This window comes from Sceloporus occidentalis, unplaced genomic scaffold, assembly GCF_023333645.1.
Source record: "Sceloporus occidentalis isolate IW3139 unplaced genomic scaffold, rSceOcc1.0.p SCAF_1, whole genome shotgun sequence".
NCBI classification, from domain to species: domain Eukaryota; kingdom Metazoa; phylum Chordata; class Lepidosauria; order Squamata; family Phrynosomatidae; genus Sceloporus; species Sceloporus occidentalis.
In genome coordinates this window covers 160,044,811-160,059,794 of record NW_028316981.1, presented here as the reverse complement: position 1 = coordinate 160,059,794, position 14,984 = coordinate 160,044,811, and the positions used below count along the sequence as shown (strand labels likewise).

Genomic DNA, 14,984 nt, shown 5'->3' with positions numbered 1-14,984 from the left:
CTTGCAGTTCACGGCTACCAGACGAAGTAGTATTGATTCCTTTTTACAATGCAGCAAGGATTATTAAAGAATTTCAATCTCAACTGTACAGGCATCTTATCACCAACCTTCATGCTAAGAGAATTATCACCCACTCAACTTGCACCTGGCCAAAAGCCCTTAAAAGTAGAGGCCAATGCTCTAGCCCCACTACATCCCCTGCTAGGATCAAGTTTACAAAGTATGGCCATGGCAGACATAAATTATTCCCTTAACCCTCCTATCTAATACTACCTGGAGATGATTCAATTTAGATGCACAGCACTCCCTAATTGGTTTACAATTTGTAAGCTAATTGCCACCAACAAGCTGGGTACCGATTTTAGCGACCTTGAAAGGATGCCAGGCTGAGCTGCCCCTGAACCCCTAGCTGGTATTAAACTCACAACCTTGTGGTTTGTTAGTGGCTGCAGTACACATTTTTTTAACCACTGCGCCACGAGGGCTTCTTTTCACACAAGGATTATTAGGAAGCCTCTGGAATTTAAATAATCACAGAATTTTGTTAATGCTGCACAAGACTAGGAATTGTATGGTAGCCCAGCACTATTTTAATTATGCCATTTAAAGACTATGTGTCTCAGGTTCTATGAGAGAGATGTATCCATACAGTGTATTTATTTACGAGAAGTGCCCTCTTTTGCTTGTCTGGTCTTTACAGAGAAGACAGCAATTAAACCCAATGCATTCCTAACTGCTCCTGATACCATGTTTATTTAGAACACACTACAGTTTGTAACACACCCAATACACTGTGTTTTAGGGATGCTGTAGTTCTAAAGAAAGTGCTCCAATTACCATCCTGAATTGAAGATTGCAGGGGTGAGGTTTGGTGGAGTGTGAGGTTACACATGAATGGTACTTGAGCAGATGAACACCTGGCTGTAAGACAGCATTATTAACCTTATGCACAAGCAGGCCTGTCATGTCACATTTGAAAAGTGAACAGCGACATCCGGAGGAATCAGCACTTGCATGTCTCCTTCCTACAAAGTTGTAGAATAGCTATCTACTGTGCAGCGGTAGACCACCAGCACACTGAAATTAACAGTGCAGTACCGATTTCTAATCCTGTTGAACAAAAATTCCTTACCATCAGACTGTCAGTCAAACAAAGAGTCAGCAGGGTGCAGCAGGTATGTTGCATGTTCTCCCCCTCTAGCCCTGTGCGCCACTCGCACCAAGACAAAAGCCACTTCTGTGATCTCACCAGATATTTTATTGGAAATGTTTAAATATTCTGTAGACATGTTACACAGCTTTCCAGATGGGAACCTCAACAATATGAACCAATGGAAATTTGATAACAAGATTTAACTTAGCAAGAGACTCATGAATGCTCCTCAGCCAGCTTATCAGCCTTTGCCACAGCTTCCTCAATGGGTCCAACCATGTAGAAAGCCTGCTCAGGGAGATGGTCATACTCTCCTGCAAGGGACAAGGAAGATGTACAGTCAAACAATAGATTCAGCTGGGATTGTTCAGAAAAAGCAGTGGACTGATTTAAGCGGAATAGGTTTTGCTGCTATTTGGGTGTGTCTTGCTTGCCTTCTGGCCGTTAGATGAATTGTGATATGAATCAACTAGCAGCTATTGAAAAGCTTCCAAAGTTAATATCTATAGGCAACCAATGTGGAAGAGCTGGAGCCATTTGCTGCACCTGTGCTTACCTGACAGGTTGCCTGAGCTGATGCAACATCACATCCAGCTCTTATTTTAATCTATTTTTTTCCTCAGGGGTGGGGGTCGGTGGGGTGGACTCCTATAGATTGGGAAAAGCACACTGCTACATTTGTGGGCACTTCGGAGCCTTTGACCAGTTTTCAGGTGAAAATTAACCAGTTTTTAAAAATGGTGCATGGGGGTGCATTTAGAGGTTCCAGAGGTAATATGTGGAGTCTGGGCTGACTTTGCCCGCTTCTGCTTTACTGTATTACTGGACAAAAAGTTGTCTTGCAAGGTATTTTTGTAGTCTCTGGCCCCTTATTTTCTGCTTCTCCTGAAAGCCTTTTTAAACTGTGATTCATCTTTTAAACAGATTGCAACCCCCCTCCAAAGTTCTATATCAAAAATACTCATTTTTCCAAGGAAAGAAGGGGCTTTCCAGCCTCTTGTTTTTATGCTGGCATTTTTGCTGACTATGCAGCCCCCAGAGGATCCTAGGGATAGAAAACTGGTCCACAAAATTTGCCCACCCATGTTTTATAAGCTATCAAAAAAATTCTTACCTGTCAGGATCTGCTGGAAGCCTTTGATGGTTTCCTTCAGGGGTACCAGCTTGCCTGCATGGCCAGTGAAGACTTCAGCTACCTGGAAAGGCTGGGACAGAAATCTCTGGATCTTACGTGCACGGGCCACTGTCAATTTATCCTCTTCAGATAACTCATCCATACCCAAAATAGCAATGATATCCTGGAGAGACTTGTAGTCCTAGAAAGAGCAAACAAGAACATGGATGGAGCCAACAGAGGTGTTCTGGAGCGGTCAAAATCATGCACCAGTTCTTTTTACATTCTGACTTACAAACTGTCATAGTTTAAAAGTTGATTAAGTTTAAAAGTTGATTAAGACAGATAAAGGTTCTTGCTACAAAATCTCTCTTCCACCTTAACCTACCCTACCCTTCAATGCTGAGCAGTAATTTTTCTGGACATAGAATAATATTCAATCCTTTGTCCACCTGCTCCTCACCTGCAAGATTTTTTGCACGCCACGGGCGACATCATAATGCTCCTGCCCCACAATATTAGGATCCATGATACGTGAGGTGGAATCCAGAGGGTCCACAGCTGGATAAATACCCAGTTCAGCAATGGCACGGGACAGGACAGTGGTGGCATCCAAGTGGGCAAATGTGGTTGCAGGCGCTGGATCAGTCAAGTCATCAGCAGGTACATAGATGGCCTATGGAGTGTGGAATAAGGAAGGAGAGAATAAACTTAGTAAAGATACATACCGAGGAAACAAGCCATTTTAATAATGTTGCTTGCACTGGAAGTAGCTGTGCTGGAGTGAGGGGAAATGAAGACATGATTTTTGGAACAGAAGAAAACTAATCATGTGCATAATTTTGTGGAACTGTTAACCCTATTTAGAGCAGAACTTTGTAAGAGTTGCTACCTGCACAGAGGTGATAGAGCCTTTCTGAGTTGTTGTGATCCTCTCCTGCATGGTACCCATATCAGTTGCTAGAGTAGGCTGGTATCCCACAGCTGAAGGAATTCTGCCCAGCAAAGCTGACACCTGGGAGAAAATGAACAGGTCATTTTTCTAGTCCTGCATATGCAGCATAGCTGGAAAATACAAGATCCCCTCTTCTCTCTAAAGCCAAAGTCTTATGATCCAAGAAACTCAGGACTGATTCTAAATCAACCAAATTATATTCTCTGACATGCTTCCTTAACTTAGCATCTTACAACTTGAGCAAACACTCTTGAGAGACCAGAGACGCCTTCCAGATTCTAATCAGAAACTGGAGCCGTATATTTTTATTAGTCACTACTAGTCCAGTACATTCAGAATAGCAGATTAGTTTACACCCGTGATCAAGGCCAGTTGTGATGTCATGGATTTGTATATAAAATACTATTTCATTTACTGCATATGAGGATTAGCTGTTGGGCAAGGGAAAAGAATAGAGTATTGAAGGGGATACTGTTTGGTGGAATGCCTAAGATTTGCATGGCAGTTAGCCAGAGCTCGGGGTTTGAGCAGAATGCAACAAGGAAAAAAGGTTGAGAGGGGTTAAACTGGGGCTGGAGTGAAAGAAATGAGTTTGAGTAGAGTGACTGTTAAAGGTCTGTTTTTACTTGAGATAAGAGTGTGGATGTTTTATAAATCTGTTGTTCTAAAGTTTTTAAAAATACATTTTGTCCTCTGGAATTGCTGTCATTCTGACAGCTTGGTTTCAGACAAGGCATCTGTGTTGGCAGTGTCCACATTTGGTTGGTTAAAGGTGGAAAGTCCATATTTGATGCACCCAGAGATGGGATAAGGGTTTGAAAACCCTACATCAGTTTATCCAAGCTTACCTCAGATCCAGCCTGTGTGAATCGGAAGATATTGTCAATGAAAAGCAACACATCTTGGCCCTCCTGGTCTCTGAAATATTCAGCCACAGTCAATCCAGTTAGAGCAACTCTTGCCCGAGCACCAGGTGGCTCATTCATCTGTCCGTAAACAAGTGCAACCTGAGACATGAAAGGAGAATCAAATTAATAGTGAACCAGCCTCTGGCACATCATTATGTGACTGTAGGTTCCCAACTGCATTATAATGAATGCAATGGAAACACCCAGAAACAGTGTAGCCCTTTGCTTACAATGCAGCAACTCATTTCTGTATGAATCATGAAACTAAGGGAACCCAATCCACTCTTTCTCCACATGTTCACATAAGTTCATCCATTGAATTCTGGCTTATAAAAGTATTATTGTTGAACACAGATTCCTGATTGTGCCTCTTAAAATTCTAAGAAGAATGAATTTTCAATCTTTACACTTTAGTAATGTTGCCACTTTGCTGCCATTGTTGGTTCAAGACCAAGGTAAGCATTCTTCATCTTCAAGGCACATTAAGCGAAACAATAATACATTTTTAAGAGCTAGAAGCAGGGTGGACGACACTGATACATTCATATTAAGAACAGACAAATTAGAGTTTTTAGTTTGTTTTAATTATGTTTTATGCTTTGATGTTGTGTTTTTAATTTGTCATATTTTTTAATACTTTCTTAAGGAGGGGAGGGATTATAATGTTTTTAATATTATATTTTACTCTTGTTATATTTACTGTTGTCAACCGCCCGGATTGGTTCGCCACAGGTCGGTATACAAATTATTATTATTATTATTATTATTATTGAATCAGATGAACTTCTGGCAGTCTTACCCAACTAGTCCCATTGTTTCAATGGGTTTGCTCCTAGTAGGACTAACTCTGGATCCAACTCAAGTCCTTTCTCACCTGGATCTCCTGACTAGTTAAACTCACCTTGGATGTGGTATCCTTCAGGTTGATGACTCCAGATTCAATCATTTCATGGTACAAATCATTTCCTTCACGGGTCCTCTCTCCGACACCAGCAAACACTGAGTAGCCACCATGGGCTTTAGCAACATTGTTGATCAGCTCCATGATCAATACTGTCTTGCCTACACCAGCACCACCGAACAGACCTGTGAAAGAAAGCTTGTTTAGCATCTCTATATTTTCCCCAATATCTCCATATTACCCTGCTTTTCCTTCTCAGAAAGAAGAGTTGCTTCAGCAATCTCAGGAGAACGAAAGTCTTGAATTTACTCATCAGTGAAGGAAGCAAAGCTAAAATTCAGCCACAGTATATCAAAATTTAACTGTAGTCTAGTTTTTAGTGAAGGAACTTGAGACTGTCAAGTCAGGAACTGTCACATCCCCTTACAGGACTTATCTCACATGGATGGACTGGCTTGAGTAACTTACCAATTTTACCACCTTTGGCATAAGGAGCGAGGAGATCCACAACTTTAATGCCGGTGACAAGGATTTCCTGTTCAACACTCATCTCAACAAATGTTGGTGCTTCAGCATGAATAGCAGCAAACCTAGAGGAGACAGTTAACCTCATTTCAAGGAACTTATATTTTGTCTGTATGTTCACACAATACTTAGAGACAATGGAGTCCTACTATTCAGTGTAACCCTGCAATTCTCCTAAGCTAGGCAATAATATAGCTCCTTTTATGTTTTTTGTTATTCTTTGTGGTCATTGTTAGTTTACACTTTTAACAATATTAAGCATGCCATCATCTATGCATGGAGAGAGCTCATATTAGTTATTTAGAATTTAGCATAATTTTGTTGCAAATATAATGTTCAGAAGTGATCTTAAAAATTAAAAAAAGAAGAAAAAGAAAAAAAAGGTGCGAACTGAAAGCTGAAATCCTTATACCGACATACTCTTCACAACCCTATGAACTGTGGGAAGGCTCTGCTATCTAGTCTCAATAGTCACATACTAAAATTGTAAAAGAGATTCTCTAAAATGTTACGATTACTCAATGAATGTTTTAATTACTGGACAATAAACTGCTTTATCATTAATTTTGTAGATTCCCACTTACTGTTTTGTTGTTATTGGGCCCCTCTCATCAATTGGTTCTCCAATGACATTCATGATTCTGCCCAGAGTCTCAGGTCCTACAGGAATTCTAATGGGTGCACCAGAATCCAGAACTTTCTGGCCTCTCACCAAACCTTCGGTACCATCCATAGCAATGGTACGAACAGTATTCTCACCTGCAGTGGAAGAGAAACATTACAGAAGATGGCCTTCCCACTATGGTACCATGTAAACAGTGGAAATACTGGCCAGTATTCAAAGAAATACTCCCTGGTGCTTATCTTCAACAATAAAGCTATTAGAGCAGGGCTGAAGAATGCAGGACATTTCAGATATTTGACTGCAACTCCCATCATTCCTCAGTGCTGCTAACTACAGCTGATGACTTATAGTTGCATATTTGCAAAGTCAAATTTTGCTCCGGAGTCTGAATTATTATGTTGAAACAGTGGTTTTACTGGAGTCCTTTTTTTTTTACTGAAGTTTGCATCTATGCATTAAAAGAAATTGAGCTTCTAATTAAAGGATAAGGCCTGTCACACAAAAAATTATGTATTTCCATCTTTTAAGGTTCACAGACAAGAGACCAAAAGCTACCATTCAACATCTCATGCAACACTGCTGCAGCTCAGAGAAAAAACAGGACTTCAGTAAAACAATTGTTTCAACAAAATAAATCAGACTCCAAAATTCATTCCTACTGGATGTCAAGACCTAGGCTGCAGGAATAAGTAGAGAAGCAAGAATTTTTAGTATCCCAAGGCTCTAGGTTAAAAAATCCCAAAGGGATAAAGTATTTCTTATGAAGAAAACTGCCAGGTCATAAATGCCACTGCCATCAGCCATAAGCACTCACTTGTGCATTAAAACAGTACAAGCTGGAGACTAATAACTTAAACCACAGATCAATGTTGCTAGCCCACACGGTCTTGTGCTCATTTGTCATTTGGTTAGCTGTGGATTCGGTTTCCTTCTCAGATCATAAATATGGCTTCAGCAAGCTCAGAAGAACGAAAGTCATCTTTTATTGATCATCAAGGAAGGAAGACTTAATAATGACCAGAGAGGGCAAGTACACCAGTGACACTTACCTAAATGTTGTGCCACCTCCAACACCAGTCGTGTGTCTCTGCCTTGTACTTCAAGAGCATTGAGAATTGGTGGCAAGGCCTCATCAAACTGGACGTCCACCACAGCACCAATGACTGCAACAATGCGCCCTGTAGCAGCTCCAGCTTTAGCAGCAGGAGCTGTTTGTGCAGCATAGTTTCGGCCTACAGAATCACAAAAATAAGGTAAGTCAATTAATCTGCATGAGGAATCTTCATTTTCTTTTACACTTCTAACAACCAACAAAGGAAAAAAGTATTTCCAGGGAGTCAAGCTCAAGATTTCCTCCCTTTTGACCCAAATAGTCTCAGAACAAAGATTCTGATTGTATCCTCCCCCTAGCTTCTTAAGGGCATGACCTGTGACCTTTTCCTAAAATTCTCAATGGTGCAGTGACCAGGATGCAGAACAGACTGCTTTCAAGATGAGACTAAGTGTCATTCCTTCAGTGTATAGCATAGAGGTGGGGGCACTGACCTTATCACTGCATCAGTGTGCAAGCTTTCCCAACCTCTTAAGCCTCAAGTATCAAGAATCCCTTCATGCTGCAGAGAATTCTTGACACTCATGATTTGTTAGGTTCAAAAGGCAGAGCCCTTAAACACCCAGCTTTCAGCGGATTGTGTGTGGGGGGGTCTGTTATGCTGGACATGCCATCTTGTACCCCTGGCATCAGTATTAGCCTTTGGTCCAGCAGTGTGTAGGTCTAAACTTAAAATGACAAACCACAGCTGTCCTGAACCTAGGCTCCTCCAGATGTTTTCAACTCTACCTCCCCTCAGATCTAGTTGGCATGACCCATCATTATCAATGATGGGACATATAGTCCAAAAACTCCAGGAAATAGAATTGGGAAATGCTTCTCTCCCTTATATACAGCCCTATGCTTACATTTATGCGCTTCCTCCACAAATGGTTTCCAGCCATTGGGCCTTTAGTTCTGAATGAATGCAAACTCAGAATCATAGTCTAAGGGTGCATCTACACTGTAGAAATAATGCGGTTTTAAGTGTTGCTGCTCTATCCTATGGAATCCTGGGATTTGTAGATTTACAAGGTCTTTAGCCTTCTTTGTCAAACCATGCTGGTGCCTCTTCACAAAACTACAAATCCCAAGATTCTATAACATGAAACCATGGCATAAATTATCTCTATGGTGTAGATGCATCCTAACGATATACTAAAACAGTGGTTTTCATCCAATTTGTTTTTTGTGCTTTTATGCATTCACCTACTCCACACTGACCCATGAAAGGTGATAAATCCTGCCAAGCTAGTAAAATCATAACCCGCTCCCCCATTTTCCGCATAATATTGATAGCAACTGTCCCTCTGCACTGTCCACCACTACCCTCATCCCATTACACAAAGGGCTCCCACAAAGACCCAGCCTCTTCCTCACACCCACCAGGTTCCCTCTAGCAAGAAGGGGACACTTCTTGGTTTGTGCACATGGAAACTGCAAAGTACTTGCAGCCACAGGAGACCATGCCAGGCCTCGTTCTACACCACCCACGTAAGAATCATAAAATTGGAAGAGACCACAAGGGCCATCCAGTCCAACCCCCTGCCATGCAGGAAATCCAGATCAAAGCATCCCCAACAGATGGCCATCCAGCCTCCGTTTGAAGACCTCCAAGGAGCGAGATTCCACTACACTCAGAGGAAGTGTGTTCCACTGTCGAACAGCCCTTACTGTCTGGAAGTTCCTCCTAATGTTGAGGTGGAATCTCTTTTCCTGCAGCTTGCATCCATTGCTCCGGGTCTTAGTCTCTGGAGCAGCAGAAAACAAGCTTGCTCCCTCCTCAGTATGACATCCCTTCAAATATTTGAACCGGGCTACCATATCACCTCTTAACCTTCTCTTCTCCAGGCTAAACATCCCCAGCTCCCTGAGTCGTTCCTCATAGGACATGGTTTCCAGACCCTTCACCATTTTAGTCGCCCTCCTTTGGACACGCTCCAGTTTCTCAATGTCCTTTTTGAATTGTGGCGCCCAGAACTGGACACAATATTCCAGGTGGGGCCTGACCAGAGAAGAATATAGTGGCACTATAGTGGTAAGAGCTCACCTCAGCAACAACCTCTTGCAGAACAGATAATTCTTTCCTTGTTGTGTAAAAGGGAACCCTGCTAAGCAGGCACCCCTACAAAATGGAGACCAAAACACCTAGCCTAAATGCAATTGCCAGTGAATCCACATTGCAAGGGATTCATTCAGCATTTCTCCTCTAGTTGGGACTAAGCTGATGGATTTAGGTCTTTGTGTGCTGAGGATACTGTGAATGGCCAAGAAGACAAACAAATGGGCCCTAGAACAGATGGAGCCCCAACTATCCCTGGAAGCCAAGGTGACTAAATTGAGGCTGTCATATTTCAGCCCCATTGTGAGGAAAAATGAATCATCAGAAAAGACAATGATGCTAGGAAAGGGGGAAGGCAGTAGGAAGAGAGGAAGGCCACATGCCACATGGCTAAACTAGGTCAGGGAGGACAGGGCTCTGGACCTGAGCAGAGCAGCTGAGGCCAGGGAGGCTTGGAAGGGTCCCAGGGCAGATTCCCAAGGCCTCTCGTCCTGCTGCATGCTGTGCAAGAGCTCACCTTGGCAACAACCTCCTCCAGAACAGCTTTCTTCCCGGCTGTATAAAGGGAAAGCCTGCTAGCTGGGCACCCCTGCAAAATGGAGGCTGGGATGCTTGAAGCAGCAATTCCCAAATGTTGGTTCTCCAGATGTTTTGGACTTTAGCTCCCAGAAGCCTCAGCCATCTTGGCCAACGCTCTGGGATTCTGGGAGCTGAAATCCAGAAACAGCTGGAAGGCCAGAGTTTGGGAATCACTGGATTAAGATGATGGGTTTATTTAGAGGCCAAGAACGTTGTACCATTTTAAAAATTTGATATAGTTTTCAAATAAATTATCTGTTTTAGTACTGTAATAATTTAATTCCTTTTTAATGTACTTTTCCCTATGTTTTTTAACGTTGTTAAGCTGCTCTGAGCCCCGGTTCTGGGAAAAGATCAGGATATAAAGAAATATAATGAGAAGAAGGTGGCAAACAAATGGGTTTTTAAACAGATGAGGCCTGAACTCTCCCTGGAAGCCAAGGTGACTAAACTGAGGCTGTCCTACTTTGGCCACAGCATGAGGGAAAATGGATGCGCTCATCCCTCTGCATTTGTGGCTTTGGTTATCCATGGGTTTGATTAATACGTCCTCTCTAGGAATATCTAGGTCCTCCAGGGCAACTCTATGGTCAACTTTAACTAAGCATAGCTCTGAAAGACCCAGGGATTCCCAGAGGGAAGACTCTGCCAGGCCTTTGTAGCTCCTCCGGTGTCTGTTGGAGGCTGACCACAGAGTTGCCCTGGAGGACCTAGAGATCCCTAGAGAGGTCTCCTCTCAGGTAAAAACACGGTGTTTGTATTGTTGGTGCTTTTTCCGTAGTCAAGGGGATCTTGTGCCCTAAGCCTAGCGAATATGGAGGGACAGGTGCAATCAGAAAGGCAATGGAGACAGCAAAGGCAGTAGGAAGCGGGGAAGATCACTTGCGAGATCAGGAGGAGGAGGCCTGGAGGGCTTCCTTGGCAAGATTTCCTCACAGGGGCTTGCCCTCGCCTTCCCTGACCGGCACAAGGGCCACCGGGAGAGACTCCCAGGCCCTCTCCACTGGGCAATGATCCTCTGCAAAATGGAGGCCCAACGGAAAAAGGGGAGCATCCCCACTGAGCCGCGCCTTGCGACGGATGCATCCCTTGGCGGGCCTCCTCCTCCTCCTCCTCCTCCTCCGCTTGACTCGGGTCGAAGCCCACACTGCAGAAGGAAAGCAGTCTGAGAGGGCTCTAGCTGCCCTGGATCAGCGCTAGGGCATCCTGGGGAGAACTGGGGTTCATTCGGCCCCAGAGCGCTCTCTGACAGAGAAGGCTCCGTGCTCCAGGACGCTACAGGCCCCAGAGTCCCCTCGCACTGAGCCAGGGCAGCTACAGCGGCCCCAAACCAGACACCGCTCCCCTTCGCCCAAGCTGCCCCTCTGGCCCGCTAGGCCTCAAGGTGACCCCTTCTCGCCTCCCTCCTCGGCGCCGGACTTACGGGCCTCGCTGGCGGCAGCGGCAGCACCATTGCGGAGCCGGAGGAGGTCCTGGAGGGGAGCGGCCCCGCTCCGCGCCCCGCGCAGGAGGGAGGCGGCCGAGGAGGCGCAGCACCGACCCGCCAAGCCCAACATGGCGACCACTTGCTGACTGGGAGAGCGGAGGCTGCAGCAGCCTCGATCACTGCGGGTGGGGAAGAGGGTGAGCCCTTGTTCTCTTATTGGTTGGGAGACTTGACTTTCTCACGCCTATTGGGTAAACGCCTTGTCACTCATATGACGAAGTGGTCGCTGGTTGGAAAAGGGTTGAGGTCCGCTCAGGACGCTTGGACGTAAAAGGGGCGGGAGATAGGGTTGTCCCCGCCTCTCGCGTTACCTTATTCGGCTCTGGGTGTGCTTTTCAGAGCCTGCGCCTTAGCTATTGGTTAGACACCATGCCTGTCATCAACGTTACGCTCGCTGATTGGACAACGTTCACTCCCCGCCCCCTGACGGACACGATTAGCCAATGGGTAGAAAGTAGGTGGGGACAATGTCTAAGGTCATTCTGCTTGTAGGAAGGGAGGCATTGGGCACGTGTCCTAGGTTTGCCCTTGCTGGAAATATGGAGGTATTTCTATAGTGTTCGCCCACCATTGAAAGGGTTTGCGAAGGGGCCTCCGGTTCCAGTGTTCACTGAAAAGTCAACTATGGAATGAATGAATGCAATGTCGCATCCACACTGGAGAATTAGTGCACTTTGATACTGCTTTAACGGCCATGGCTCCATCCTACAGAATCCTGGGATTTGTAGCTTGTTGTGGCAGCAGAGCTATCTTAGAAGGCTAAATATTTCACAAAAACTACAGATCCCAGAATTCCACAGTCTGGAAACCTGACAGTCTAAGCAGTAGTCAAACTGCATTATACTCATCCCTCGTATCTGCGGCTTTGGATTTTGCAGATTTGATTATTCATGCATTTTATTAATACGTTCTCTTTAGGAATATCTAGGTCCTCCAAGGCAACTCTATGGTCAACTTTAACCAAAAAACTCCCCTAGGCCTTTGTAGCTCCTCCAGTGCAATTCTATGGACAATGTCTGGCAGATGTTGACCACAGAGTTGCACTGGAGGACCTAGAGATTCCTAGAGAGGTTTCTTCTCAGGTAAAATCATGGTGTTTTTGTTGTTTGTGGTTTTCCATTTGCGGGGGTCCTGTGCCCCTAAACCTTGCCAATGTGGAGGGACGAGTGTAATTCTCCAGTGTAGTTTTACCTAGCAAAAGGGCTTTCATTTTATAGCCAGGCTTAGCCTTGTTGATTTGAGTGGATTCAACACAATGTAATCCCATGCCTGCTTGATTTGTGTTACATATTCCAATTCCATTATGCAAAGGAATATTGAAGCACATTTGAGACTAACGGTGCAAAAGAAGTTGTAGCATAGTCATTCTTAGATTTGGTCTACTTTTTCAAATGCATGTCTGAGGAAGTAGACTAAGTCTATGAAAGTCTACAACTTCTTTCGCACAGTTTCAAAGGTGCTGCAAGATCCCTTGCATACTGATATTCCAGACTAACACACCTATGCCTCTGAATTCTAATCCAATTCCATGTTTGCATGCCTCATGTAGAAGCATTCATTGGCCAACATCTAATAATGATGCTGATGGAGGTTAACTGTTGGCATAGCTATGCTGAGTGTGTGTGAGAGGAAGTGAGGGGGGGGCTTGTCCTCTCAGGCATTCAAGGGCAGCTGGAGGTTCTTAGATTAATCTCTGCCCCATCCCCAGGCCACTTGCTGGTCATATGCTTATGCCTGGGAGCCCTATGGCTGCTCTTGCACACTTAGAGGAGGAGCAATGGCAGCTATTGCCCTACTGGACAAGGCTGCAAGCAGATTCTTTAATCACAGGTGCTCAAGAAAACCTGGACAGCTTTGGGCAGACCCTGGCAGCCAACCAATGGCCAAGGGGGATGGAGTGGCCTCTGGCAGCTCTTGTTCTCCTGCAGGGAAAAGCTGTGGCACTAAAGCATACAGGGTCCCTCCTTCCATGACTGCTTTAAAAGTAGTTAACAGAGGTTTTGTCAGCAGCCACTTCCAGCTGTTGCCATCTGTATCCTGCCTTGCCTTTTGCACAGCTAATTTTCAAGAGCAGGGTTATGCTCTGCCAGGCGATTCTCCTGCATTTGCAGCTATAGTGTGGGCTATGTTACAGAGTCGTGATGGGTTCTTATTCCCTTTTTGGTATGAACAATATCACTGCCCACATATTAGCAGTAGTGTAGGAAGAAGGAATTAATGTTTCAAGAGGCTCCCCACTCCAACAGGCAAAGAGCCAGGAAATGTGTATAATGTGATGGCTTAATTTTTCAAGGAACATTTCATTTACATTATATGAAATATACTAAATTAAATGCCAGAACAGAAGAACATGGTGCCATTTTGTTTCAAACAGGGCAGACCACTACATGGATCTGCAAGCAATTGCTAGTAGTTTCAGGATCCATCCTAGAGATTTTGATTACATCTTAATTAGACTGGAGAGGACAGACTTACCGTAATTTAATGTTAAATCTTAATTTATTTGCAGAAAATGCCATAGAGATACAATTTTTTCCTTCTCATTCTTCTAGTGTTCAGTGATGCCCCATAACCAACTATTTATTGTCTGTCATCTTTGCATTCTGTACTTTCTGAAAGACTTCACAATGTCACACATAATTCGCCTGCCACACACATTTTTAATTCTCACAGCTCTATAAGGTAACCTAGGATGTGTCCCAAAGTCACTTTATGAACTTAATAGACAGATTGAGTTGAACATAGATTTCAGCAGTTCAAGTTCACTTTGGCAAAGACTTTCCTAACTTTCACTTCTGCAGAACTATTTTCAGTGAAAATGTTGGCTGAAGTGTGAAGCTGATGTTTAAAAAAAGGCAAATTTCAAGCTGGACACAATTAGAAAGGGAGCTGCAAATACAAATTTGCCTGTATATAAGTCTACTGTGTGACCACTGTGAGCACAATTTTGACCAATGCACTTGGAAGAAAGGCTGTCATAAAAGGTTCATAAAAATGGCTTTTGAGGCTTTTAGAAAAAAGGTAATATGAAGCATTTAACATAATGCATGTTGCAGCATATTCTTCCTCTTTCATAATACTAGAATCCAGGATCATCCATTGAAAGCAAATGGAGAGAGATTAAGAGGACATAGCTAAAACTGTGGAATTCATTATCATTAGACAGTTTTAGAGTGCACTATCATTAGACACAGTTATCTTATTCATTATAAGGGATATATATCCCCTGTAGCTTACCAGAGGCAGGATGCTTTCCAACATCAGTTACTGGGGAGCACAGGCAGAAAGGTGGTGTTGCCCTCATGTCTTGTCATGTCTTGGTTTCCTACAGGCATCTGATGGACCTCTGTGTGAACAAATGTTGAACTAGATAGGCCTTTGGAGTGATCCAGCATGGCTCTTTTTATGTTCTACAATTGAGAGCAGCTGAAATTAAACAGCTGTCACCCAGAGAAGTAAAACTGTTTTATATGCATATGAACCAGTCAGATAGAAACTGAATGGCTTGGGATAATTGGGAACATCTTTAGTGTATGTTCTCTGAAAGCTACTTTTGTACTGAATAAAATTATTACAGGAACAGCAA

At 43.8% G+C, this 14,984-nt stretch overlaps 1 protein-coding gene and 2 non-coding genes across 3 annotated transcripts; all 3 read right to left on the bottom strand.

Annotated features, from left to right (window-relative positions):
* Positions 1–1,235: 1,235 nt before the first annotated feature.
* ATP5F1B (ATP synthase F1 subunit beta) lies at positions 1,236–11,515 on the bottom strand. The gene is made up of 10 exons (XM_089479124.1): positions 11,336–11,515; positions 7,231–7,413; positions 6,141–6,315; positions 5,500–5,621; positions 5,032–5,216; positions 4,071–4,229; positions 3,160–3,282; positions 2,731–2,943; positions 2,268–2,469; positions 1,236–1,467 (listed from the first exon to the last, which is right to left on the bottom strand). The coding sequence occupies exons 1-10, from the start codon at positions 11,466–11,468 to the stop codon at positions 1,370–1,372; spliced, it is 1,593 nt and encodes a 530-aa protein (XP_089335250.1). The 5' UTR covers positions 11,469–11,515; the 3' UTR covers positions 1,236–1,369.
* LOC149322526 (small nucleolar RNA SNORD59) lies at positions 5,282–5,353 on the bottom strand. Its single transcript, XR_016279577.1, has one exon. It is a non-coding gene; the product is annotated as a small nucleolar RNA SNORD59 (small nucleolar RNA).
* Positions 7,109–7,183, bottom strand: LOC149322525 (small nucleolar RNA SNORD59). The gene has a single exon (XR_016279566.1). It is a non-coding gene; the product is annotated as a small nucleolar RNA SNORD59 (small nucleolar RNA).
* Positions 11,516–14,984: the final 3,469 nt, after the last annotated feature.